Here is a 26,490-nt window from a genome sequence, read left to right as displayed (position 1 = left end):
AGAAGCCCTCAGGTGCCGCCTTCCCTGAGGTTACAACAGTAGGCCGGATAAAAGTCTCTCTTAGGTAGCTTTTCCTTTCCCGCTTTTTAATAGTGAGCTGAGTGGGAAACAGGAAGGAAAAGAACAGAAGAGAGCAGACACTTCGTGGTCAGCAAAAGTGGAGCCGTTGGCAGGTCCAGCTGTGAGCACCAAGGCAGCTGTCTGCTGACAGCTAAGTAGAGGTAGTTGAATGAAATAAAAAAAAAAAAATCAACATATGAAAATAGAATTGAATAAAGACAATAAAAAGCCAAAATGAAACAAAACTGGTAATGACAGAAACATACATACATGTCAAAGGCACAGAAAATATTTTCAACAAAATTATAGAAGAAAAATTTTCTAATCTAAAGGAAGAATTGCCTGTCAAGAAATCCAAGCAGCATACAGATCATCAAATAAAGAGGATCAGAAAAGAAGCTCCCCATGTTATATTAGTCAAAAGAGTAAGTGTGGAGAACAAAGAAAGTATATTGAAATCAGCAAGAGAGAAGGATCAAGTCATATACAAAGGAAGATCTATCAGAATAACAGATTTCTCAACGGAGACCATGAAAGCCAGAAGGAATTGGGCTTATAGTCTACAAGTTATGGAAGATCATATATGTCAGCTCAGACTACTATACTCAGCAAAACTGTCAGTCATATTTGAAAAGGAAAGAAAACATTTCCATGACAGAAACAAATTAAGGAATATGTGACCACCTAAGCCAACTCTACAAAATATACTGAAAAAATACACTGGTTTTTAAAAAAATGGTAAAATACACTCAAGAAGACACAAGTAACAAATAAGTAGTTCCAGAACACTGAATCAGAAGAATTTGAATAAAATGCCACAAAGCAACAAAATAACAGGAATTGGCACACATTGTTCAATAATGTTGTAAGTGGTGATTAATATTTACTATTGATATATCTTTTAGTAAAGCTGCTGTTAGTCCTAAACAGCTGTATACCCAAATCACCACACAGAGACTGTGATTTATTTAATTAACCTAGAACACAATGCTGGGCAATAGTTACTCCATCCTAAACCTCAAAGCCTTCATAGTTTCCTAACATTTAGATTTCCCACATTATACTTGCTTTTAAGGAATTCTTAGGTCCAATCCATCTGTCCAAGTCGTTCCATGATCTCTGCTCCTCAGCTCTGCTCTCCCAGCTCTCTTCTCACCCTTTCTCCTTCCACTCATTTCCTGTTCTCTGGTTCCTCCCATTGCTCAACATTGTGGCTAGTTGCTTTATTTTGGCCTATTTATACAAAGTTGAGACAGGATGCTTAGAATAAGTATCACATGTAATATCCAGATTGAAACTAGAGAGTTGGAAGGAGAAATCAGCATTTGAATCAACAAGGGTAAGGTGTATACATTTCAAAAGAACATTATACCAACATTTCCCCCTTTAAGTTCAATAAAAGGCTTCTTTTCTTTCAATACAGTAATAATTATGAAATTATGAAAACTGTTAGGTAAAATCTACATGTGTAATGTCCAGTCCATGTTTATTTAGCAACTTAGGGGAGAGTATCTGATTATCCTATGTATCTTGACAAGTTATAAGTTCTATACCTAAATTAACTTTTATCCTTATTGGTATTACCTATATGAAAGGATTTCTTAACTTCTAAACAACTCAAGCTTAATTGTGACACTGTAACTATTTGGTCTTCAACCCCATCAGAGACTTGAGAAGGAATAAAATTAGTTATTAGAGTAAATAAGAAGTGCATGTTAGCAGCTTCCAAAAAATAAAAATTTGACAGAGACAGTTTGGTGCCTGAACAGTCACCCATAACTCTTTATAATGTTGTAGCATCATCTTCAGCCTTCTGGCTCACAATATTTGACAGACATAAATGTGAAGCAGGAACTATTTAGGACTTGCTTACCCTGTCTTGGCAGAGTTCAGCAGTCAGCTTGTTCTGCATTTAAGCTTGCCCATTTTTGGCAGAATTCTGTCTGTTGTGATGCGAGGGTATTTCCTTTACCCAAGTGGCTTGTTTGCTACATTTGAAGCCATCTCCATCTGTTCTCTGATGCTCATCATCTTGTTTAAGGTAGGCAGGGTGCTGCCAGGAGATGATCTGTCTCATTGTCAAAGAATCTTTAAAATAATAAAAACATTTTTAAATGCCATATTATGTAGGTCTCTGAAGTTTTTGAAAACGACCTATCTTTCTGTAATCGATCTGTCTAAAAAATCATATCTATTAAACCTAGGATGTAAACTCCTGTGATAAATTAGACTAGTGTCTGACATGACTATGAGTTCAATAAGTAGCAAATAACTTGCATTACCTAATACCTTAACCCATTTTTAATATCTGTTTAAAAGTGTTGGAAGTAACCTTGAATTTGTATCAATATCCTAAATCTTATACCAATGTATCAAAAATACTTATTTTTGCATCAATATGCAAAATCCTATACCATAGTTAAAATTAACCTTATGTGGGAATAACAAAAAAAACCCTAAGTTGAATAGATTCAATAATCCACCTTTTTTCTTATTCCTATGATATCCCTGTATATTCCTATCTTTTTAAGCCCCTTTTCTCCTTATCTAAGAAAGATAGAAAAAAGGAAAAGAGAGAAATTCCTGAATATAACCTTGTTTCACTCTGAATACGACCATTAATAATTATAATCATCTCCCAATGACAATAAAATTTTATAGCTATAGAAAACAAAACATACCCAACCCCCTTTAAGGAAAATTGGACATCGTTCTCATGGATTTCTTCTAGCTGACATTCTGGATATGCAGAAATCCTATTAGGGAGCCCAAAGAAAATTGGGGAAAATTGGTTAATTAAGCAAGCAACAACATTTGTGGTCCAGTCTTTGAATGTTGAGAAATTTCAGGCTTAATAAAAGTCCTCTTTGGAACAGTCTAAAATGCTGGACCAATTAAGATTAGTAGCTTTCTTCAAAGTTCTTTTGGGAGCAGGCTTTGATGAGAAACAGCAATTGAAGCAGTTGAGGCAGGAACAAGCAGAATGCTGGAACATGCAAGATGCTGGAGCATATGTGTCAATGTCTCAGCAAGCTGAAAGATTAATCCTGTCAGGTTTGATCCAGCATCTCTGGTGTCCAGTTCTTTTGTTCTGCAAACATATAACTTCTCAAAGCATTATACAGTTCTAAAATTATGAATGTATGAGATGTACAGGATGAAACTAAACTGTAAGCCAATTTTATCTATGCAATTAAAAGATTAACATAATACATATTGAGGATATTATAGCCAAGAATTTATTGGCCAAGTATTGTTGAAGTTGGCTGGAGACTTTTTTTTTAATCTCTCAGTTAGTTTTAGAGTTGTTTCCATGTAAAGGGTTCAGCAATCTAAGTTACCATTATTATTGAACATACAATCATTATTATGTTGAAATCAAAACAAGGTTGGATAGATTAAAATATTTTTTTGGCTCTTGCGTGTCTGTTGTATTAGGCCAAGTTGTTACCTATTTCCCTAGAGAAGCCTCCCATTAGAGCGACAAGCTGGTTGCCTTGAGCAATAGAAAATGCATGTTTTAAGTAAACTTTATATAAACTCCTTTTTAATTTAGAATATAAGCATACTATAGGTATCTTGTACCTGTTTTGAGGTTTAGTCCTAGATTTTTATATATGTTGTAGCTATTTGTCTTATCCCCATTAATATACAGAATGGGCAGTTATGTCTTTATAGCCAAACTTTATTTAAACTCCCTCTTACCTTTAGCATTTAAGCATACCCTAGGCATCTTGCACCTGGGCTTTACATTGATAGTGGCTATTTTTTGGCTTGCCCCCTTTTTGATATGGGAAGGACAGTTTTGTTTTTTAAACATATGAATATGATTTTTGAGTTTTTAGGACTAAACTAGGTTGGCATGTATTTTGCCATCTTTAAGCCTCTTGTGTCTTTTTTACATAGGCATGACTAACATTTTCCCCCATGAAAATGTTTCACATTTAAAAGGATAAGGCAGTTTCCAGAGCAGTGTGACATTATCTCTCTTTACATAAACCTAAAATGATGTGAATCCAACCTTTAGAGCAATAAGGACATAACATCTATTATTAAGAAAAAAGAATTTACATGGTAACCTTAAGAAAAATTTTGTCATTTTAAATCTTAGACTATGTCTGCAAATGCTAAACAGCAGGAGTTAACATCCTGGCTTTTATTATGTAAATAAGCTTGATCCAGACCTCAGAAACTTTCCTGTTTCTTTTTACTTTGTGTTGGGAAGAAAGGCTACGTGCCTTTACCAACTTGTTCAAATACATATATACATTCAAATCAGTATCATTGTAACTCAAAGTCTTTAAATGAAAATAAAGCAGAGAGACAAGAAAATTTTAAGTTTGGGTTCAGTTGTGCCAATTTATGCTGTAACAAACAAAGCCCAGTTGGTTATTTTAGTTGATGTTTCAGTGAATTGGAGGACCCTTACCAGAAAGAGCTGACAAGTATCTTGCAACCAGAGAGCTTTGAATTTTAGCTGTTATTAATCTAATTATTAGGAAGAGTGCCCTTTTTCTTGTCTGTAACTTAGTACCCCAATCCTTGGCTTTTCCCCCATTTTCTCCTTGAACTTTCTTAGAGAAGGCATGGAGAAGAACCATCACCATTAAACATATTGCAACCAGATCCATGATTATGACAGCCAAAATGAAGCCAAAGGGGATTAAAACACCCTTTGCCATGGCAATTTTTTATTTTAGATGCAGTTTTAGGCCAAACCCTGTCTAGAGGTTTGTCTGCCACCAGTTCCTTTCCTTCCCACCATGGCTGTTGAGCTGAGCCAAGATGATCCAGCCACAGTAAAAAGGAGCCATGCTTGTTTACCCCTCAGTTAAACTGCAGCAGCAGCCAGTCTCAGGTCTGCCCACAGGAGGCTGTCTTTTGCTCCTGGGCCGGTTTAAGAGTCTCTCTGAAAGAAACAGTAATTGACCTGGGAGTTTTTAGGTTTTAAGTTTTATCATGGGGAGCTTATTCTCCCCCACCAAATTATGATAAAGTATGATTTAAAGGGTGTGGGTACTTAGATTAGTTGGGTGCCATTTGTTGTATTTAGGATTTACTATTTATATATCTTCTGGTAAAGCTGCTGTTAATCCTAAAGAGCTGTATAACCAAGTCACCACACAGACACTGGGGTTTATTTAGTTAACCTAGAACACAATGCTGAGCAATAGTTACTTCCTCCTAAACCTCCAAGCATTTAGATTTTACCCATTATACTTGTTTTTTGTGAGATCTTAGATCTGGTTCATTCTTCATGTAGTTCCAAGATCTCCTCCCAGCTCAGCTCTCCTCCTCTCCTCACCCTTTTTCCTCCCACTGATTTCCTGTCCTCTGGCTCTTCCCCTCTCCTTGCTCAACATTGTGGCTATTTTGTTGCTTTATTTTATCCTGTTTACATAAAGTTGAGACAGGATGCTTAGAATAAGTATCACAATGCAATATCTGGATTGAAACCAGAGAGTGAGGAGGAGAAATCAGCATTTGAATGAACAAGGGTAAGTTGTATATATTTCAAAATGTACTGCCCAGTCCACGAACCCCAAAAGACCAGAAATAAACAGACTCCCTTGTAAATACATGAGGTTCTTTTTATTGTAAATTACAAGCTGTAGCTCAGGCTCACACCCCCCACCGCTGAAGCGGTGAGAGCCAAGAGCCCCGTGCTCAGGTTAGTTGGACAATTTAAAGATTGTGGTCCATCCCAGCATGCCCAAGGCAAGGGCAACTCCTGCCTGGCAAGCATCTATTAGTCAAAATGCTATATTTTGAATTGATTGGCTATAGGAAGGTCCCCAGACCATTAATGATCTGGTATCCCTCCTTAGGGGGATGGGCCAGTTTTCTAGCAACTGTATCTCTAGTGGGTGGGGAAAGAATGCAGTATGGCAGGTTCTTCCCCTCAGGGCATTGCTGGACTTCTCCACCCAGATAGTTTAGGACTTAAATTTTAATAACTGCTGATTTTTAATTTTTTTGACCTCTTGTTTTCCCCCTTCCCATGATCATTTGAAGACCCAATCTTGGGTCTTCCCTTGTATCCTATAGTTTTACCTTTTTATAATGGGATCTGAGTACCATTAGTGTATTGCTCTCAAGCATTTTTTTTTCATGAGAGCCATCAAGCAATTTAAAATACAAGGTCCAAAGATAAAAATCAAAATGAGTAGGGGTCCCTTCAGGGTGGATATAGGGGTAGTAAGACAAGGAGAACTATTATCCTTTGTCTCTCTAGGCTTTTAGCTCAGTTGCTGCAATATCAGTTTCCATTTCAACTAAGCAGATACCCAAGATAATAGCTAATGCCAGGGAGCCAGCCCCCTTTGACTTAGCATTTCAGCCTGCTAGGTGGGATTTTGGGCCGGAGATCCATCTTCTGGAGCTTCTTTAGTGCTGACATTGGACGGTTAGTATCAGGGGCTAGGGAGGCTGAAATGCCAGTCAAAGGCTGGGCAATGAGGCAGTCACAAGCCTCTGGTTAGTTGATCCACCTGAAGAGGCAGGGAGCAATCATGTCAGTTTCCAGGAAGTCCGGATTTCAGCTTGCAGTCCACAACTGATCCCAGAGCAAAACAGGTGAAAATCTGCTGAGACAAATTCAGACTGGAGACAGAAGTTAACATTTGTCTATTAAATGGGAAAGACCAGGGAAAATCTCATCTGAGATCCTTTTGAGCTATGCCAGATCCAGGTCAAATCCTGAAACTCATATGAAATTTTTGGTACACAAAGGAAATATATATTCAGCAAATCTAACATAACATTCTGAGAGTAACAGGTAAAACTGCAGCCCACTGCATGAGTATCAGTTAGCTGTTTGTTTTATAACCTGTATAAACAACTTAAGTGTGTCCACGGTCTGGAACTCTTTAACACTTCTTCTGTGGGCATAGCTGTTGGTAATCAGGCACGAATGGAGCTTGGCCATTTTTCATACACTCAGCATCTACTTTTAGCCCCCATCTCCATGTTCACACTGGAAAGTTAGGCAGAAATACATTACTGGCTTTAGTGCTAAACCCTGGATACTTGGATTTTTCTTAACAAAGCAACTAGAAGGAATAGGTTTAAGATATTCCTGTGTCAAAATCTACCCCAGAAATGGCAGATATTAAGAATACCATACTAAAAGCTATGACTTTGGGGTCATATATACACATTAAACAGATGCTTTTAACATAACAAGAAGTACCTTTAAGTCTATCTCCAGAAGCCAACCAAAGGAAATTAAAATCTCAATCTGGTGACTGAATAATAAGCAGTCAGTGTTCCATCAACCCTATTGATCAATGCCAAAACTCTGATAACATAAGCACAACAGTAGCAAAAGGGGGGGAGGGAGAAATCTAAAGTATCTCCCATTTTTAATGTGCTTTAAAACATTTTTATATCATTATAACTCATTTATATACCTTAAAACATTTACTTAAGACCCTCTAATTTTTTTTCATTAACCCTGAAATATTTTCTCAGACCAAATAAGACTTTTTTTTTAGATTTTTAAAACCTAAACTCCTATATCTTCAGACCTTACATAAGCTCCACTTATTTATCTTAAGACACAGGCAATTAACATGAGTCCTGTGAGCAAGGCAAACCTGTTTTTCTTCTAAATAAGAGATCTAGTACCTAGTAGTTTTAACTAGCTAATGAACTGATCAATGAGCTAACAGTGGATCTAATTGTCTGCTCTTTAGCTGTAAAGCTACCATAAGCTTAGCCTAGCCATCAAAGTGATCAGAGACCTGAGAAGGATAAATTATAAGATAAATACATATACCAATCCATGTGCCAATCAAAATGAGATGACTAGTTAGTCCATCACCTAGGCAGTGTCCCTGGCTCCTGTGTCTCAGGGCATCCTGAACAGAGGCAGTCCAGCCAGGCACAGAAGATAAGAGATTGTTTCTGTGGAGAAAGAAATGAGAGATGGCCTCACCTTGCCCTTAGCAATGCGAAACATTGACTCTCCAGGTATCCACAGTTTTGGCTGGGCCCTAGCAGTGGGCCAATTGAGGCAGTATTGCCCAGTGGTTAGCATACCACAATCCAGGTCACTGTCATCTGTTGTTGTACCCAAATCTTCTTGGAGACCTTGGGGAGCTACTGCCAGGATTTTGGGACTTTCTGTCACAATAAGTTAAAATGCCATATTCATCAGATCTCTGACAAGCTTGAGGGCCAGCAAATCTGAGTTACTCTTTGTTTTTATCATCTGCTCTAAACTGTGTCCTATAAAACAGAATGCTATACAATCTAATTCTGGCATATTTCTGAGATGCATGTTTTAGAACCATATTTTAAGTAGGTTTACAAAGGCAACTTTATGGTTACCAGTCCTAGGCTTAACCTTAAAAAAAAACTAAACAAAGACATGAGGTAAAGCTCAACATCTTAACCAACTGCAGTCATTAGTGTAGCTTTAGGTCTGCTCTTTCTGAACTAAAATTAAAGCAAACCTTTTAATCAGATACAGTTCATAGAGAGGCTAGCAAATCTTGCTGCTCCTACCACTTGCATTAAAATTGAAGAGTAAAAAGCTTTGCACTTAGCACTAATCAGAAGTCTGAACATAAATGAGATACCTAAACAAAGATGATCGCAAACTCATGGCTCTACCTTCTTTATCTCCGGACCAGCATGGCGGCTGGCCACGTGTAACTGAACTCAGCTGGAAACCCTAAACAAATATGGCAGCAAAACTACAGCTCCACGTGCTCTCTATCCCTGAACCATCATGGCGGCTAGACATGTGTTAGCACAGGCTGTGACTGACAATACAAAACATAGCCATTAGGTGTTGCTAATGGTGTTGTTAGCTCCTATAACCAAAAGTCCTAACATTGTGATCAAATAAGTTTTAGAACCAACTACATAACAGAACAGTACAGAACAATTTTAAACTGTACGAATTATTCTAGCCATACCAAACCTATCAGCCAGAATTCTTTCCCCTTAAAAGAGCATAAAAAACATTTTGAAATGAGGAATCATCAGCCTTTTAAATGAAGTACAACATATGTAAAATGTAAATACAATTCTTTTTTAAATCATATTAACTCTCTGGCTTTTTGTAACACATTCACTAACCTTCTGCAACATTTTATATACCTAGCTTCTTTCTTCTGGCTTAACCAGACATTCTTACTTTAGACAAGCTATTTTTTTTAAATACCTCTTGCTCTCTCCCTTGCTTTTTATAAAACATAAAAACTCTCATCAAAATTCTTTCCATCCTGACATGATCCTGCTGGAGCCCAGTGTCTACGATTTGCTTTTTATAGGCAAAGCAAAATCAAGTTACACTAATACAAAAAAAGTTCTGAGACTGCCAAATTCTTTTTCTAAAATTATTTCCCTGTAGCAGATATGGTAGTCCAAGATCATATAAACAAACTCTAAGGAACTTAGAACAAGTTTTAAGGAACTTGGTGAAACTTCCTCTTTTCTCTGTCTCAAGGTAAAGAACAGGGTGGAAACATGTTTTTCCATAAACAAAGCAGCTTAACAAACAGCTCTCCACAAGATACATTGTAAAAACTGCAATTTTCTCAATTAGTGCAAACCATACGTCTTGGTTTCATTTAGTAAAATTGATAAAATAAATGCCAAAGTATTTTTATTCTCCCCCAAAGTATCGAGAAACTTTCAAATTTTCTGTTAGACTACCCAAGATCATTGTCATACCCAAATGCCTGATAAACTTTAAACATTTTATAGCCTTAAACATTTAAACATTTTTTAAAACCTGTTTTTGCAATATCAAAACAAAATACCCCTTTTGTAGGAGAGAAGTCATAAGGCATAACCATAATCTTAAAAGTCAAAACCAGATTTTAAAACCAGAATTTACCAGTGCAAACAATTTAATTTCTAAAACCAACACCAATTTAAAATAACTCATCCTTTTAACTTAGAAGGAAATGAAAATTATTTGACTAAGGTTTCCTTTTTTTTTTTTAACCCATGCCAAGATGGCGGTCACATTATAACCCACATGGTAAAGTCAAGATGGTGGTGAGGCACTGAGGCACTTCATATACCACGTGGTAACCTATACATATGTGTTCATAGACCTTATAACACATAGGCACACATATACATTTTAAACAAGTTTCATGAGGCCTTTCAGAACAAAAAAACAGAGGGTAGACACAAAAAATACTGCACAGAGACATTGAGACAAAAAACACTCACCAGCTGGCCAAATTTCCCGGGACCAAAACTGACTCTTCTGGGGCAGGCCGAACATACTGATTCCTTCTGCATTGGGTGCAGGAGGCAAGGGCCCTGATGCCCCCGGAGACACCGAGAGTGGGCTGTTGCCCCAGGAGACACCGAGTGGTGCTCACTGGGACCAGGCAGTACAGATTACCCACCAAAATACTGAAAATACTGATGAAGCTAGGGGCGTCCCCCTGAACTTCGGCAGCTGTGACCACCAGTGCATCCACATTGATCACGTCTTGCTACCCAGATACAGACACCTCGAGCTCTGAGGGATTTTCAGAACAGAGAACAGAAAGTACTACACATACAAACATTGCACAGACACATTTATACACTTACGGCCGGCATAAAAACCTCCAGGTCAGGTTCCTGGAGTCTTGGGATCCCGAGACGAGCCCCCAAAATGTTCTACCCAGTTCATGAACCCCAAAAGACCAGGAATAAACTAAAGACTCCACTGTAAACAAATGAGGTTCTTTTTATTGTAAATTACAAGCTGCAGCTTGGGCTCACACCCCCCACCAGCAAAGCGGTGAGAGCCGAGAGCCCCGTGCTCAGGTTAGTTGGACAATTTAAAGATTCTGGTCCATCCCAGCATGCCCAAGGCAAGGGCAATTCCTGCCTGGCAAGCATCTATTGGTCAAAATGCTATATTTTGAATTGATTGGCTATAGGAAGGTCCCCAGACCTTTAATGATCTGGTATCCCTCCTTAGGGGGATGGGCCAGTTTCCTAGCAACTGTATCTCTAGTGGGTGGGGAAAGAATGCAGTATGGTAGGTTCTTCCCCTCAGGACATTGCTGGACTTCTCCACCCAGATAGTTTAGGCCTTAAACTTTAATAACTGCTGATTTTTAATATTTTGGTCTCTCAAAAAGAACATTATACCAACAATTAATGGTAATAATTCCACAATAAAGAGATCTTTTCTGACAAATTGGATCAGAAAACAGGATCTATCATTGTGCTGCCTTCAAGAAATATAACTCTAAGCTGAGAGTTGCCATATACAGTAAATGGATAGAAAAGGGAGAAATCTACCAAAAGGCAATCTAATCCTAAAGGTATGTATGTACTGAATATATTAACAAGCAACCTCATGAAAGACACACTATTAGACTTAAAACCACACTAACACATGTAAACATGTCTTAAGCTTTGTTGTACACACTGGATTGAATTAATCATAATCATGAACCTCTTATTTCCCCCAAATTGTTCTTTGCTTAAATGTAGCTAAAATATGCCGGGAGCCAAAGCTATCTATGGAAGCCAAAGCCAAAGCTATCTAGTGAAGACTAAGCTATCTACTGAAGCCTAAGTCAATTAGTGAGTCAAAGCTATCTAGTGGAGACAAAAGGTGTTTGCTAGGCCAAAGCCAAGTAGTGAGCAAAGGTCATTTAGTGGAGACCTAAAGCTTAGTGAAAGTTATCTAGGACCCTAACTCATGGGTGAGAGACTGTGAGGACATCCGTTTGTTAGAGCATCCATGAGAAAACATCCCTATGGTATCTTGCAGGCACCCTATTTAACACATGAAAGCACTCTTCCTGTCTCCTGCAGCAGCTAATTACCTTCCCCCTTTCCTGCCTTCTCCCTATATAAGTTGGGTAAAAATTTCTAATAAACAGAAGCCTTGATCAGACAAACAGACTTGGCTCCCTTCCTTGCGCTTCTTGTCCTCCCCCCCAATTCCTTCCACTCTCCTCCCTTAGGAACCCCGTTGAAGCCCCCGCTGGTCGGGGCAAAAATAAACTTCTTGTGTCAGACTCTAGAAGTTTGAACTGCCACCAGCTACTGAGTATTGTTGGACTGGGTTTCCTTCTTGCCTCATACAGATTGTTACTCTGTCAGCCCTGATGTTCACAGAGAGCCTCACAGGAAGCAATCAAGGAAGCAATATGATTCCCATTTTTTCTTTGAATGTATCTCACCAAGGAGGTGAAAGACTTATTCAATGAAAATCTTAAGACACTGGAAAAAAAAAAAAAAAAAGAGGACAGCAGACGCTATAGAGACCCGCCATGCTCATGGATTGACAAGATTAAGACTGTGAAAATGGCTATCCTACCAAAATCCATCTACAGATTCAACATCATCCTGCCAGTATTCCAACACAATTCTTCACAGTCACTGCAAAAAGCAAGCCCTAAATTTCATATGGCTATAGATGAAACAAATTTCATATAGAAGCACAAAAGATCCAGGATAGCCAGAACAACCCTGAACAACAACAAAAACTGCTGGAGGTGTGACCATTCCAGATTTCAAGTTTTACCACACAGTTATACTGATGAAAATTGCAGGACATAAAAGCAGACTCGGTGATTAATGGAATAGAATTGCAGACCCACCCACAATATACGGTGCCAGGCAAACTGCATTGCTACATGCAAGAGAATGAAAATTGATCTTTATCTCTCACCCTGCATAGAACTCAACTTCAAATGAATCAAAGATATCAACATAACATTTGATACCATAAACTTGATAGAGGAGAAATAAAGGAATAGCTGAACTCATTGGCATATGGAAAGGTTTCCAAAACGGGATCCCTTTAGTGCTGGCATTAAGACCAACAATTAATAATGTTACATCATGAAACTAAAAGTTTCTGTGCAGCAAATGACACCATCACTTGAGAAAAGGATCAGCGCACAGGATAGAAAAAAAATCAGACAGAAGGTTGCTCTCTAGAATGTATAAAAAAAACTAAATAAATAACAAACATCATGAAAACAATGTAATTAAAAATAATGTATAGAACTAATAAGCTAATTTAAAATGGTGCTTAGAACTAGATAGTCTTTCTGACATGAACTCAATGGCAGGCTCTTTGACCTCCTCACCCCCCAAGGGAGGAGCAGCCCTGCTAGGCCACAGAGGAGGACTTTGCAGCCAGTCTGAAGATACCTGATAAAACAGGGTCAGATAAAAGGGGAGGAGATCCTCCCCAGTCAGTGGACTTGGAAAGGGGCAAGGAGGAGATGAGGGAGGGAGAGTGGGATTGGGAGGGAATGAGGGAGCGGGATACAGCTGGGATACAGAGTTAATAAAATGTAACTAATAATAAAAATAAAAAATAAAGAAAAAAAGAGAACTAGATAGTCTTCTCAAAAGATAAATAGAAATGGTTGAGAAACACTTTCTTAGCCATTAGGGGAATGCATATTAAAATGCTTTGAAGTTTCATTTTACCCTAGTCATAATGGCTAAGACCAAAAAAACAAATGACAAATGCTGGTGTGGGTGTGGGGAAAGGGAAATACTTATTAACCATTGGTGGGACTGTCATCTGGTGAAAGCGCTGTGGAAATTAGCGTAGAGGTTCCTCCAAATGGTAAAAACATCTATTAAATGACCCAACTACATCCATCTTGGTCATCTACACAAGGGCTCTATATCCTACTATGGAGATACTTACTCATCCATGTTCACTGCTGCTGTACCCACAATATCCAAGAAATGGAAAGAGTCGAGATGCCCATCAACTGGTGAATGGTGAAACTATGATATCTTCACCTAATAAAGTATTATTGAAGCATGAGATTACAAAACCCACAGATCAGTGGATGGAACTGAAGACGATTATTCTGAGGGACAACCGTCACATGTTTTCTTCATGTGTGGCTGTCAGCTTTGAGTCTGCAGATGTGTGCTTCATTTGGGATACCCGTAGAGGTCAGGGAATTACTAAAGGATCATCTCAGTGGAGCGACACTGTAATTATATTATTCAAAGTTCAAGCACAGTAAATTGATTTATAATATTAGTGGTTGTATTAAGTACTTGTGTGTGTTCAGTGACCAAAGACCTAAAAAAAAAAAAAAAGTGATTTGATGATTTAAAACGAAGAAGGCCTATTTTGGCTTACACCTAGACAGAATCATTCCAGCATAGCAGGGAAGACATGCTGGTTAGTTACCGGCAGGAAGCTGAGCCTGGACCGGAAGTGGGCCGGGCTGGAAAGCCTCAAGTCCTGCTGCCAGTGCCCCTCCAGGGATCCTCCAGCTCCCCAGATTTCTACAACCTTTCCAGACGGTGCCAGCAGCTGGGAGCCAGGTGTTTAAACGCACAGGCCTGTGAGGGATGCTGCACACTCCAACCACAAACAGCGGTGCACCGCTCGTCGGCTCGCCGTGTGAGGCGGTGATAGGCTACAACACAGGTTCCATAAGCTCATCTTACTTGGTGACATGGCACCGCCCCAGACTGGGCTGTTCTTTGTGTTGTGCAGCAGTAGTGAGCTAACCCATCACGCGTTTCTCAGAACCCGTTTCCTTCACTACGTCGTCGCATTGGCCGTATTTGCAGATGCGCGACGGTCGGTCCTCCGAATTTCCTCAGTTCTTTTGGAGCTGGAAGCCAGAGTCTAAGTGCTGAGCGGCTACCGCAAGCTTTCCAGGTGCCTGGATCTGGTCGTCCAGAGAGGACGCAGTGTAAGAAGAGGGAAGGCCGTGCTAAATAAGAGGGTGTTAATCAACACTGTGGAAAGATGCTGTTTTATGTCCCGCTCCTGTATTAAGCCCAGTCGTCTGGCCCAAAGCAAATTGGAGTGACTTGTGCCAGGTACCAGGTTAGTAAGATTTAGTTTTGACTTTATTTTTATGCTTTTCAAAAACACAAGAAATTCAAGACCAAAAAAAAAAAAAAAAAAAAAAAAAAAAAAAAAAAAAAAAAAAAAAAAGAAACTGAAGCAACTCGAGAAGGAAAAGGTTTATTTTATCTTACACATCTCAGCCCATCGCTGAAGCAAGGCAGGGTAGGAACTCCAGGCGAGAACCTGGAGGCGGGAACTGAAGCAGACGCCATGGAAAACCAGGGCTTACTGCTTTGCTCTCCCGGATTCCTCGGCCTGTTTTCTTATAGTACCCGAGACCATCAAGCCCCGGGGCAGTGCTGCACACAGTGAGATGTGGCCTCCCACACCATCAGTCAAGAAAAGGTACCACAGGCTTGCCCCACTGGGAAATCTGGTCATATTTTCTCAACTGAGATTTCTTCTTCTAAAGGGTTCCGGCTTGTTGTAAGTTGACATAAAAACTAGCCAGCACAACATGATTGAAAAAAAAAAATCACCACCCTGCCTTCACCCACACAAAGAAAGTGACTTCTAGGCCTAGAGCTGTGCCTGTTGGCAGAGTGTTCCTAAGTGATTTTAAGTCTAGTCAAGATGATGAAGATTGACTATTGCAAGTCTCCAGAAAAAAAGAAGAAGAAATGTTTTTAATAAAAGAACTATTTACAGGGAAGTATGTGTTGGAAGGGAGGAGGGAGGGAAGGAAGGAGGAGGGAGGGAGAAAGAAAGGGAAAGAGGGAGGGAGGGAGAGAGGAAAGAGAGAGAGAGAGAGAGAGAGAGAGAGAGAGAGAGAGAGACTTGTCTGCAGAACTGCAGAACCTCAGAGCTCTCCTGGCCTCAGGGAAGGATGTTTTGTGTGAGGGACAGTCACCAGAGTCACAGAGGAAGCAGTTTTCAGAAACCACCTATTCTGGCTGCTGCTCTGGTTTATGCTCTGGCTGCTGCTGTGGTTTATGCTCTGGCTGCTGCTCTGGTTTATGCTCTGGCTGCTGCTCTGGTTTATACTCTGGCTGCTGCTCTGGTTGCTGCACTCTTCTGGAAAGAGGTAGCTGGCTGCTTCTTCCCTGCAAAGAGGAAAGAAACGGGACCTTCCAATGAAATGCCAGCACCTCTGACTTCCCCTTCCACAGGCCAAAGCCACCCGGGAGTATGATGACAAAGCTCTTATTACCGTGCGGCCCTGTTTGCATCAGTGTGCCGGGCAGAGAGGGAAGGACTCTCTTCAGGGACACACTGCTGAGAACAAGAGGCTTGAGAAACTTTGCTTATCTGTGTGTCCTTGGTTCCAGCTTCAAATGTCTCTGCATACAGCAGACCCAGAAGGCAAGAGCCAGGCCTCAAAGCCTTACTAGCCCCAGACAGGAGTGCATTTCCTAGTACCTCATCAAGCTTCTCCTTCTTCTTCCTCTTCTTCTTCCTCTCCTTCTTCCTCGTTTGGAGCCAGAAAAAGTAAGCACTGAGCAAGAAAAAAGTGAGAGATAGGTCAGGCGAAGAGTGGGCGAGTTCCCGTGGGGACGCTGAAGCTGAGAGGGGTCACTCACCAAATGGCAGCTACAGCCAGGGCCAGCAGGATGCTGACAAGAATCACGGCCCACTTGTAGGTCCCAACAGACTTGTCTGGGGAGGAAGAGGAGGAACCACATGTTTGGAGGCTCAGTTGGGGCACCTGATTTGCAACAGGGTGTGTCCTGGGAAGTTCTGCCCTTCCACAAAGTGTTTTCTGTACTTGGGGCTGCTAAGACCTGAGGAGTAGGAAGCAGCGAGGAAAGACTGCTGCAGCTGAAAGACATGAGGCATGCCTGAGAAAGCGTGGTGTAGGCTTGAGGCATAGGCAGCAGAGGGCTTGCCTTGCAGGCACAAGGACCTGAGTTGCATCCCACCTGTAATCCTGGTGCTTGGGAGGATTGGGGGCAGCTTCCTGAATCTCACTGGCCAGCTAGCCTAGTGTATCTGATGAATGTTAGGCCAATGAGAGACTCCCAAAAAGAACATGGGCCACTAGAGATGAGATTCCTGGAAAAAAATGCTTGCCACACAAGCCTAATGGCTGGAGTTGGGGTGCCTGGCACCCAGGTAAAAGTCAGATGCAGTAATATCTCTCTCTCACTCGTGTGTGTGTGTGTGTGTGTGTGTGTGTGTCTGTCTGTCTGTCTCTCTCTCTCTGTGTGTGTGTGTGTGTGTGTGTGTGAGCTCTTCATTCCTACAGGGGAAGATGAGAAGCAGTAGACACAAGAGGACCCCTAAAGGCCTGGCTGTGCAGTGAGCAAGAGAGCCTGAGAAGCTGGAGAGCAAAGGCAGATGCTGGAGATTGACCTCTGACTACCATACTACTGTGAGACATATCTCTCCCTCCCTTCCTCCTCTGTCCGTCTACACACACACACACACACACACACACACACACACACACACACACACACTTGGCAGAAGCTGGAGTCAACCGCAGCAAGATAACTTGGGCTTTGCTGAGGGGGAGGGAGAAGGTAGAGGGAGGCTTCCGGTTTAGGCTCTGGGGTCTGAGTGAGGCCAGTTGCTAGGAAGTGCACTGAAGGTGGACTAGAGCCAGGAGTAGAGATGGGATGGGAATGTTCCAGATGTGCCCAATCAGAGGAACCAGAAGGAGGGGCTCTGGGCTCTGAAGCCAGGCACAAGGACATCAAGGGACCTCAAAGATTCTGCTGTCCTTCACCCAACACAAAAAGAAAATTCAGAAACACTCCAGGCTGGATAGAAACGAGAGATGGACAAAGATGGCAAACCCAGAGGTGGAGGGCCTGGGGAAGGGAAGATGGGTGGAGCGAAGTCCAGTGAGTGGGGCAGAGGCCACCGACCTGTGCAGACGGTCGGGTCATTGCAGGACAGGCTGTATGTTTGGCAGTTGGCACATGCGGTGACTTCCATTGGTGAGAGGAGGTCTGGGAGAGCAATGGGCAGGAGCCTCAGGCACGGCAGGGTCTCTCATCCCTCCCTCCACCTCAGCCCTGGGCATACTCACCACAGGACTCATTGCAGGCTGCCCAGGAAAGTGAGACAATGGAGAAACTGAGGCACTAGGGAGGCAGGCAGAGCTGGGAGCCTGAGCAGGACATGGGACTAGGGGACTAATGGAAGAAACCTAAGCGGTGGGCAGGCCAGCCCTGGAGAGAGCTTAGGAGGGATTGCCAACTGGGTTCTAGAGGCCATGGTCTCAGAGGTGATGGCTGGGGTAGTGGACAGGAACAGGCCCATCTCCTACCCTTCTGCGTCAGTTCCTGCGACCTCTCCATCAGCCTCTCAGCCAGGAGACCCATCTGAATGTGAATGTCGTCCAGCAGTGCTGGCTTATCTGGGGGTAGCAGAAGGGAATAAAACTCACTGATATAAAATTAGCCTTTGCGTGAGCGCACGCTCAATGTCTGTACAGGCGTGCATGCACGTACATGCATGAGTGTGTGGAACCTGGAGGTCAACCTAGGGTGTTGTTCCTCAAGAATCACACACCTTGTGTTTGAGACGGGTCTCTCTTATCGGCCTGGGAACCATTCTGGCCGGCCAGCGAGCCCCAGCAGTCCTCCTGTCTCTGCCTCCTCAGCACAGGGCCCACAGGCACAACCGCCAGGCACTTTTAATGTGGGTCCTGGGGATTGAACTCAGGTCTTCGTGCTTAAAGGGCAAATCTTTTAATGACTGAGCCTTCTCTCTAGATTTTCTTAACTTAAAAAGAAAACTCTGTGTGTGAGAGAGAGAGAGCGAGAAAGAGAGCGCGCATGGGTATGTATCTGTCTCTGTGTTCCTCTGCTTGAGTGCAGGCATACCCATGCCCCAGCATGCATATGGATGTCAGAGGAAAACCTTGGGTGACAGACAGTTCTTGCCTTCCATCTTATTTCTTGAGGCGGCGTTTTGTGTTTGCTGCTGTGTGTATGCAGCTAGCTGACCCGGGAGCTTCTGGGGAAATCCATCTCCGCCTCCTATCTCCCTTTAGGAGCCTGGGATTACAGACGTGTGCTCCTGAACCCCGCTTTACACGGCTAGAATCTGGGGATCCGAATCAGCTCCTCATGCTTGTGCAGTCATTGCTTTGTCTCCTGGACCAGCCTCCCAGCCTCTCCAGACCTTCAAACTTGGTCTCATGCATCCCACACTGATGATGTTGAATTTGTGATCTGTTGGGGGTCAGTCTGATGCTAACTACTGAGATGTGCCAATCCCGAGCTGTGGTTGCCGCCCGGACAAGCACATTCTCATGCACATCTGTCCTTGTGCAAGCCTTGCCAAAGAAATGATTCCCGTTTGGACTGAGAAGAAGCCTGCACCTGGACAGGGCCAAAGGAAGACAGGTGTGGCTAAGGTCTGAGGGGTTTGGGGACAGAAGGATCCTGGGAGAGGAGGAGAGAGGTACCAGAGGAGGAAAGAAGCAGAGAGCCGCAATGGGTTAGTGTGGGGAGGAGCACATGGCCAGATCGGCATAGATGGAGGAAATTGGCCAAGATGAAGAACATTAACAAGTCTTTTGGGATTATAGAGGAGAGGTAGCCCAAATAGAAATTATTAGAGCAGATGGCGTGGGATGGGGTCTTGGGGGGTAAGAACAGCGAAGGAGGTAAATCTGCCATGCCTGAGGTGATATGAGGCTATTCTAAAATTTATCAGGCGCCTGTGTCTTTATTGATTGTGATAGCGGGTTAGACAATACTGCTGAAATAATTATAAGGTTATAATTATAAGATTATAAGATTATAAGATTATAAGACATCATCCGACCCTACTTTTTTATTAACCGCAACAATGATCCCCTTACCTTCACCTCATTTGTGCTAGAATGATGTGGTGTTATACCACCATGGGACGGATAACGATACAATGATACCTACTGTGCTCCTTGAGGAAGCCTCCCTACCCACCACCAAAGTGACCTCGTGGGGATGCTGTGTAGGTAATCCAACTCAGCCCCTGGGGGCTGGACACTTGTCTTCCTTACCGTCCCTCAGCTTTTTAATGGAGTGGTCTAGATGGGTGAAGAATGCAGCTGTTTCCTCTTCCAAGTGGTCTCGAGCTGGGGATGGGACAGGGGACAGGGATGCTGTGGACAGGATCCAGTCAGATGAAAGGGTGCTCCCATCCCTGCCCGGCTGTGCCTCACCAAGATACCCGGGCACGGGTAAGGTGTTATCATCCAGGAATAAAGAGCGGAGCCTCTGTGAGAGTTCTGCGGGTGGCCCGGGGCTACCCCAGAGCACTTGCAGGTCATACTCCAGCAAGGCGGGCAGCTCTGGCCAGCACCTGAAGCAGCTACTCCCCTTGGTCACTGGCAGGAGGCAGAGCAGCAAGGCAAGAAACATTTTCTGAGGTCCTTTCCATGTACTCACAGTCTCATATGGAACACGGTTGCCCTGGGAACGGCATTCTCGTGGTAGAACAAAGGTAAATTCCGTGGGGCCCAGCAAGGGTCAGCTGAGGTCAATCCAGGTTTAGGGGTCACAGCCAACATGGAGGAGAAGAGAGACTGGAGAACGTGGCAACATCAACAGAAGAAAGAAGCCGATTAGTGGCGAAAGTTCTGAGGTTCAGTCAGAGGTGAGGGGTCGAGACATGGAGTTGGATTGTCTATTTGGGTAAAAACTTTACTAAAAGAGTTGTTGATGTCACTGACATACATACAGGCAGACAAGCAGCAGCATGGCCAGGATCAGGCCCAGGAGATGGAGTGCCTAGAGGAAGCGGAAAGGTTTCACAGCATAAGGGGTAGAAATCCTGGCTTAGGGATGTAGGACTGTGCAAAGGCAAGGGAGAGGAAGAGGAGGGTCATGTCTAGGTGAAGTATAGTCATTATACTGGTAGGAGGCATGGCCTCCGTTATCCCCCACCATCTGCACTGGTATTCTGGAGTCTGGAAACCTGGTGTGTAAACTCTCTTGGGCAAGTGAGAGGAGCTCCCATCACTGCAGATTCTGGACACTAGAGGAGTCTCTTCATGTACACTCATGGGGCAGGCTCTCAGGAGCAGGCTTGCCGTCTGCTCCACAGCGGCTGTAAGAAAGAGGCTGCTCCTGGTGAGCATTGCATTCACTGACCAGCCTGTACCCTCCAGTGTTCCAGGGAGAGGAAGACTAGAGACCCTTCCTTACCTGAGCTACAGGAAACACGCTTGAGAAAAAGTCTCGATATAGAAACGAGAGGAGGCGGCTATCAATAACCTAAAGGTCACAAGCCCCACGCTCCAGGGCTTTTTGAGGGCATGCCTTTTTCCCAGCTCACTAGCTCACTCACATTTACATGCATGCTTTCCTTTTCTTAATTAATTGCCTCTAATTCATATATATATATATATATATAAATATATATATATATATATATATATATATATATATATATATAATGTGTTCCTGGAGCAGTTCTTTGCCTCAGGACATGAGAACCTAGACTTCAGCGGATGGTTCCGAAACTAAGATCCATGCCTTTATCACCAAGTGAGCCTTAGATTGAGCTCTTGCCTCAGAAAGGGCCACAAGTGTTTGGCAGGGAGGACTCTCTGATGATTCATGTGTTAACACGAATGTGAGGATCATGTTTCCAACATATGAAATCTGAGAGGCACATTCAAAACAGAGATTCTCAACTTTCAGTTCTTTCTACGCGCCTCTCTCACACATTCTGAGTGCTGTCTCCTAGAACTGTTCTCTGCTAAAGCAAGTCCGATTTCCCGCTGTCTCACCCTTTCAGGCTGGCCTTCAAAATCCTATTTCCCTGGTTGCTTGTCTCATTGTGGAAACAAAACACCTTACAAAAGGAAGGGTTTATGAAAGGAAGGGTTTATCTTGGCTCACAGTTTGAGAGGATACAGTCTCTCCTTGTGGCAGGAGCTTGAAGCAGCTGTCCCATTGCACCTGCCTTCAGGAAGCAGAATGTGGGTACTCGGATCCTTTCTTTGTTAAATCAGTCCTAGCTAACTGAATGGCACCGACGGCATTCAGGGTGGGTCTTCCTACCCATCCCAATGATCCTGATACAGAGAGCCTTTCACAGACATGCTTAGAGGCTTGTTTCCTTGGTAACTCTAAATTCTACCAGATGGACAATCCAGATCAATCATCACGCCCTCCAAGTACAGATTCATGTGTGAGTCCTCATGTGAGAGTCCCCAGTTCTCAAGCAACATTTGCCAGAACTTCGTGGTTCACATTTATTTATTATGCTTTCCTCACGTCTGAAAGTTTGGGTCTGGCTGAACTAGGCTCCCTGCTCAAAGGCTCTCTCACAAGGCTAAATTTGCCATGACATCTGCAAGATCCAAGATTATGACAGATAATCCCTTTTTGACCTAATCAGTCAAAGCCCATTATTCTGGGAAAGTCTCTAACTGTACAAACCTTCCTTGCTGGTCTTTGTCGTCCTGTTTCTGGCTAAATGTTCTTGTTAACTGAGTCAGTCCCCGGCTGGGTAATAATAGACTTCATATTGACTTAAACCAATGTCCACATAGTCAGTCTTCGCTTATGGACACCACACAGGGAGATCACATTCTAGTTAAGCCTGAAGTGGCCTCAGCAAGAATACAAGACGCACTGTGTTGCCCTGTCACACTCTGGATGGAAAAACAGGGGTGGGATGGAAAGTGCTTGCCAAGCAAACGAGGACCCGAACTCAGATCTCCAGTTTCCAGGCAAAAAACTGGGTGTGTCAGTGTGTCAGTAATCCCTGAGCTGGGGGAGTGGGCAAACAGGTAGATAGCTCGCTCCGACCAACTGGCCTAGCCAAATTGTTGAGTTTCCATTACAATGAGAAATCTTTCCTCCAAAATAAGGTCGAGCCCAACTGAGGAAGAAAGGCATTAATGACCTTTAGCCACCATACACACACACACACACACACACACACACACACACACACACACACACAAATGAGAGAAAACAAAGAGTGTCTAGGCACCAGAAACCAGAAGGACTTAGAGTTCTAGGCTCTCAAGATGATCTTTGGCCTGATTCTTTGATACAAATGAGTCAATTGAAAATAGTGTTTCTCCCCCTCCCCCCAAGACCCTTGACTCATTTCTGTACCGTTCTTGCACTCTGCGCTTGCGTTCATTTCAGTGGCGGTTCATTCATGTGTTAACACACTCAGGATACTTACATATCATTGCTTCGTTTTGAAGCTCACTATCCAGTCCTTTTTTCCTACTGATTCTGACTATCAGCTCCCGGAAGTGACAATTTGCAGAGCTGTTCCCTTCCTTTTTTTCCTTCTCAGCCCAGACCAGAAGACAGTGCAAAGGCAGTAAATGGACACTAGAGGGCGCGTGCCGCTCGCTCATCCAGACCAGGAGGTCCTTGAATCTGGCGCAGTGATGAAGAAGAAAAATTCCTTGCTAAGAGTGTCTAGCCATCTCAGCCCGTGGGTTTCTAGCAGCCTAGGTTGGGGAGTGGAGAGGCCAGGACACAGGGAGTGGCTGGTGCAGGGTCACGGGAGAAAAAGGCGCTGGACAGGAACAGAAAACATGCTAAGGGGAGTGTGTACATTGGGAATGCAAGAGGGGGCGTGGCCTGGTATGCCACCAGGTGCAAGCCAACCCCTCTGGAAATGAAGGTGGAGGGAAGCTTGAGCACCGTCAAACCTCACTGCAGACCATCTCTGTGGGAGAATTCTGGGCTACTGCCTGCCCACATAACTGAACATCCTAGCGGCAGGTCCAAGGCTGCTTGGTAGGAAAAGGGCAAACTTCTGAACGTTTTGGACCTCCCCAATCGTATCTACAGAGTTGCTGAGGGGCAGCTGGCAATGGGCACCTGTTCAGAGTAAGGGTCCCGGCAGTGTCTCCAGGAGGGCGGCTATCTTGGACTCCCTTGTCTACGAGCCTGTCCCTCCTGGGAATACCCAAGGTTGAGGATAGAGCTGGGAGGATTGAGGGAGTGCCTGGTGCCTCAGGAAGGCAGGAGTGGGTGTGGGTGTGGGTGTAAGTACAGGGTGAATGGTATCCTGCCATCTCCACTGCATGCCCTCGTTGAAAGCTCCAAGATGCTCCCCTCCCCTAAGCCACTTTGCCTAGAGTCAAGTGTCTTAACAGGGTGAGCAGAACTTGTGAATTCAAGGCAGTGTCTCAGAAAGTCAAGGATGGAACCTACCAAGGGTGTTGTTGAATGCAGGTGGGCTCTGGATCTGGCCTAGAATTCCCCAACCTTCCTCTTGGATGGCCTTCATCATTTTAAAAAAGTATTTGTTTTTTGAGAACTTCATGCGTGTATATGCTGTATTTGGTCATATTCCCCCACTCTGCCTGCCTTTATTAGGGGACCTTGCTCTTTCCCTTGCCTTCTGTCTCATATGCTGGTTTCCCTCGGCCTCTTAGCTCTGTCTCCATACTTGCTGATGTTCTTTAGGGAAGAGGTTTCCCCCTGAATCCTGCCCCAGAAGATACAGCCAGATTGAAGGGTGTGCGAACATTGAGTGTCATCTTGACAGCGTCTGGAGTCACTTAGGACAAGCCTAAGGGATGCGGGGGAGAAACTTTCTAAGCTGGATCTATTACTAAGGGATGAGGCTCCCTAACTGTGGTTGGCACCATCCCATGGGCTGAAGTCCTGGACTGAGTGGAGGAAAACGTGAGCTGAGCACTAGCGTTTACCTTTCTTTGCTTCCTGACTTTGGATGCATCGCGAGCAGCTGTCTCAGGTTCCTGCCACCGCAGGACTGTGAACCCTCAGACTGTGAGCCAAAATTAATTTTTTTTTTTTGCCAGGTTATTTTCATCACAGCCAGGAGAAAAGTAATACAGAGGGTTCACAAGTAGGGAATTGCCCTGGTTTCATTTGTGATTAGAGTTTTCTGCTCCTGCCTTCTTAGTTTCATCCCTGCTTTCTCTCATCCCTGTGGCCACTCCAGTTGTCCTAAACGCCCTCTGCTTGTCTTGTCTCAGAGGGTTTTCTCCACTTAGGGAAGCCTGGTTAATACTTGTCTTTCGAAGGCAGGGGCATTATTGGCAGAACTAAGTGTATTCCCCTAGAGCTACGAACACCCCTCCACACCAGGATTGGCTTCCAGCCTTTGCTGTGTGCTCAGGATTCCCCAGTGTCTTTCGGCTCCCAACAAGGCTCTGTGTCATTCTGTGTTTCCCCCCTTTTAAATCCCAGGGAAATTACCAAGAAGGTAGTGCTGAGGAAGATTTGGCTTCGAAACAGAGCTGTGCAGTTGCTTGGTTCTGCTGTCCTCCACACAGATTTACCTTCTTGGAGTTACATCAGGGCTAGAGAAGGTACAGATGAATGTGCCAAAGGCATCTCTGGGCTTGGGAGAAGGAACAAACGAAACAGAACCAGCTCCTCAAACAACTGCACGCCCACAGCTCAGCAGGAAGTGTTCTCCTGGCCCTGTGACTGGTGACTTTTGTTTTAAGTTCTTTCTTTAAAGAAAGAGTCTCTTACCTACCTGAGCCTGGCCATGTAGGCTAGGCTGGCCAGCCAGTGAGTCCCAGCTCTGCTTCTCTGTGTCTTCCTAGCATTGGGCTTGTGAACAAGAACACCAGGAAAGAGGCTGTGTCTGCAGATGCTGGTTGCCTGGTTAAAGCTGCAGTGCTGTCGAGAGCCTGGGTGGCTGCAGGTCCAGTCTCATGACCATCTGTGCCTCCCGAGAACAGTCAGTCCTTGCCCACTTTCCTGCTGGAACTAGCATCTTGTAACCAACAGATAAAAACATTTTGGAATCTATTAGCTTAGCAGACCACTTGCCTCCATCAACTCAAAAGCTAAGATTATATACTTAGACAATTTCTTGGGCCTTTAGTAAAGTTTAAAAAAAAAAAAGCAAAAAAATAAATTCTTGACTTATGGATTTCTTTGTTCTGTAAAACTATAGACTTTGTGAAACCGCTCCCATGTTGGAACATGAAATTTGGGGTAACCTCCATCGATGTTTCTGGGAAATGGTCACTCAAAATAGCTCCAGAATAAACTATATCTTATTCCCTTTAAGATAAGAGTTGTGTCTTTTGCACAGACAGGTTACAAGTACGCTCCAAATGGACAGGTTACAAGCTACAAGTGAAATTTGGGCGTGGTTGTACACACCTTTAATCTCAGCACTCGGGAGGCGGAGGCAGGTGGATCGATGTCAGTTTGAGGGCAGCCTGGTCTTCAAAGTGAGTCCAGGACAGCCAGGGCAACACAGATAGACCCTGTCTCACACACTTACACAAATGTTCCAAGTGCATTCCTCCACATGGGCAGGTTACAAGAGCACTCTCCTATGCCTGTTTTATTTTCTATAGGTTTCAGGAGATTGGACTCAGGTCCTCACGCTTGCAAGAAAAGCACTTTTCTAGCTGAGTTCTCACTCCAGCCCCTGAGCAGCATTTTTATATTTAAGAAAAACAGTTTTTTTTTTTTTTTTTTCTGAGTTACTGTGATGGCTGTTTGACTACATCTGGGATTAATTAAAGCCTAAGAAGCTGGGCATGCCTGTGAGGGATTTTTATTGATTAAATCATTTGAGTCTGGAAAACACACCCTAAAATCCAGATCATCTGAGGTCAGCATATCTACCCTAAATCTGAACCACACCTTCTGGCGGCAGACTAGTTAAAAGATGCGGTGGAAGAAAGCTCTCTCTCCCTTGCTTGCTTGCCCTCACTCTCACTAGCATGTTCATTCCTC

General features: G+C 43.4%; 1 protein-coding gene across 1 annotated transcript; it reads right to left on the bottom strand.

Annotated features, from left to right (window-relative positions):
* Positions 1-15,222: 15,222 nt before the first annotated feature.
* Tex51 (testis expressed 51) lies at positions 15,223-23,021 on the bottom strand. Its single transcript, XM_055625646.1, has 9 exons — positions 22,979-23,021; positions 19,992-20,354; positions 19,830-19,904; positions 18,105-18,194; positions 17,865-17,882; positions 17,701-17,784; positions 16,411-16,486; positions 16,250-16,325; positions 15,223-15,933 (listed from the first exon to the last, which is right to left on the bottom strand). Exons 2-9 carry the CDS (start codon positions 20,188-20,190, stop codon positions 15,775-15,777), a joined length of 777 nt encoding a protein of 258 aa, XP_055481621.1. The 5' UTR covers positions 20,191-20,354; positions 22,979-23,021; the 3' UTR covers positions 15,223-15,774.
* Positions 23,022-26,490: the final 3,469 nt, after the last annotated feature.

Source organism: Psammomys obesus, unplaced genomic scaffold (genome assembly GCF_907164565.1).
Source record: "Psammomys obesus unplaced genomic scaffold, mPsaObe1.curated_primary_1811, whole genome shotgun sequence".
NCBI classification, from domain to species: domain Eukaryota; kingdom Metazoa; phylum Chordata; class Mammalia; order Rodentia; family Muridae; genus Psammomys; species Psammomys obesus.
This window is presented reverse-complemented; position numbering and strand designations above follow the sequence as displayed.

Excerpts from the sequence above, each read along its gene's own strand:
- Tex51 (XM_055625646.1), bottom strand. The coding sequence starts at position 20,190 with ATGTTTCTTGCCTTGCTGCTCTGCCTCCTGCCAGTGACCAAGGGGAGT. Across the intron at positions 16,487-17,700 it reads TGACCCGACCGTCTGCACAG|ACAAGTCTGTTGGGACCTAC; the intron begins GTCGGTGGCCTC and ends CTTCCTCCCCAG. Across the intron at positions 15,934-16,249 it reads AGAAGGAGAAGCTTGATGAG|GGAAGAAGCAGCCAGCTACC; the intron begins GTACTAGGAAAT and ends TCCTCTTTGCAG.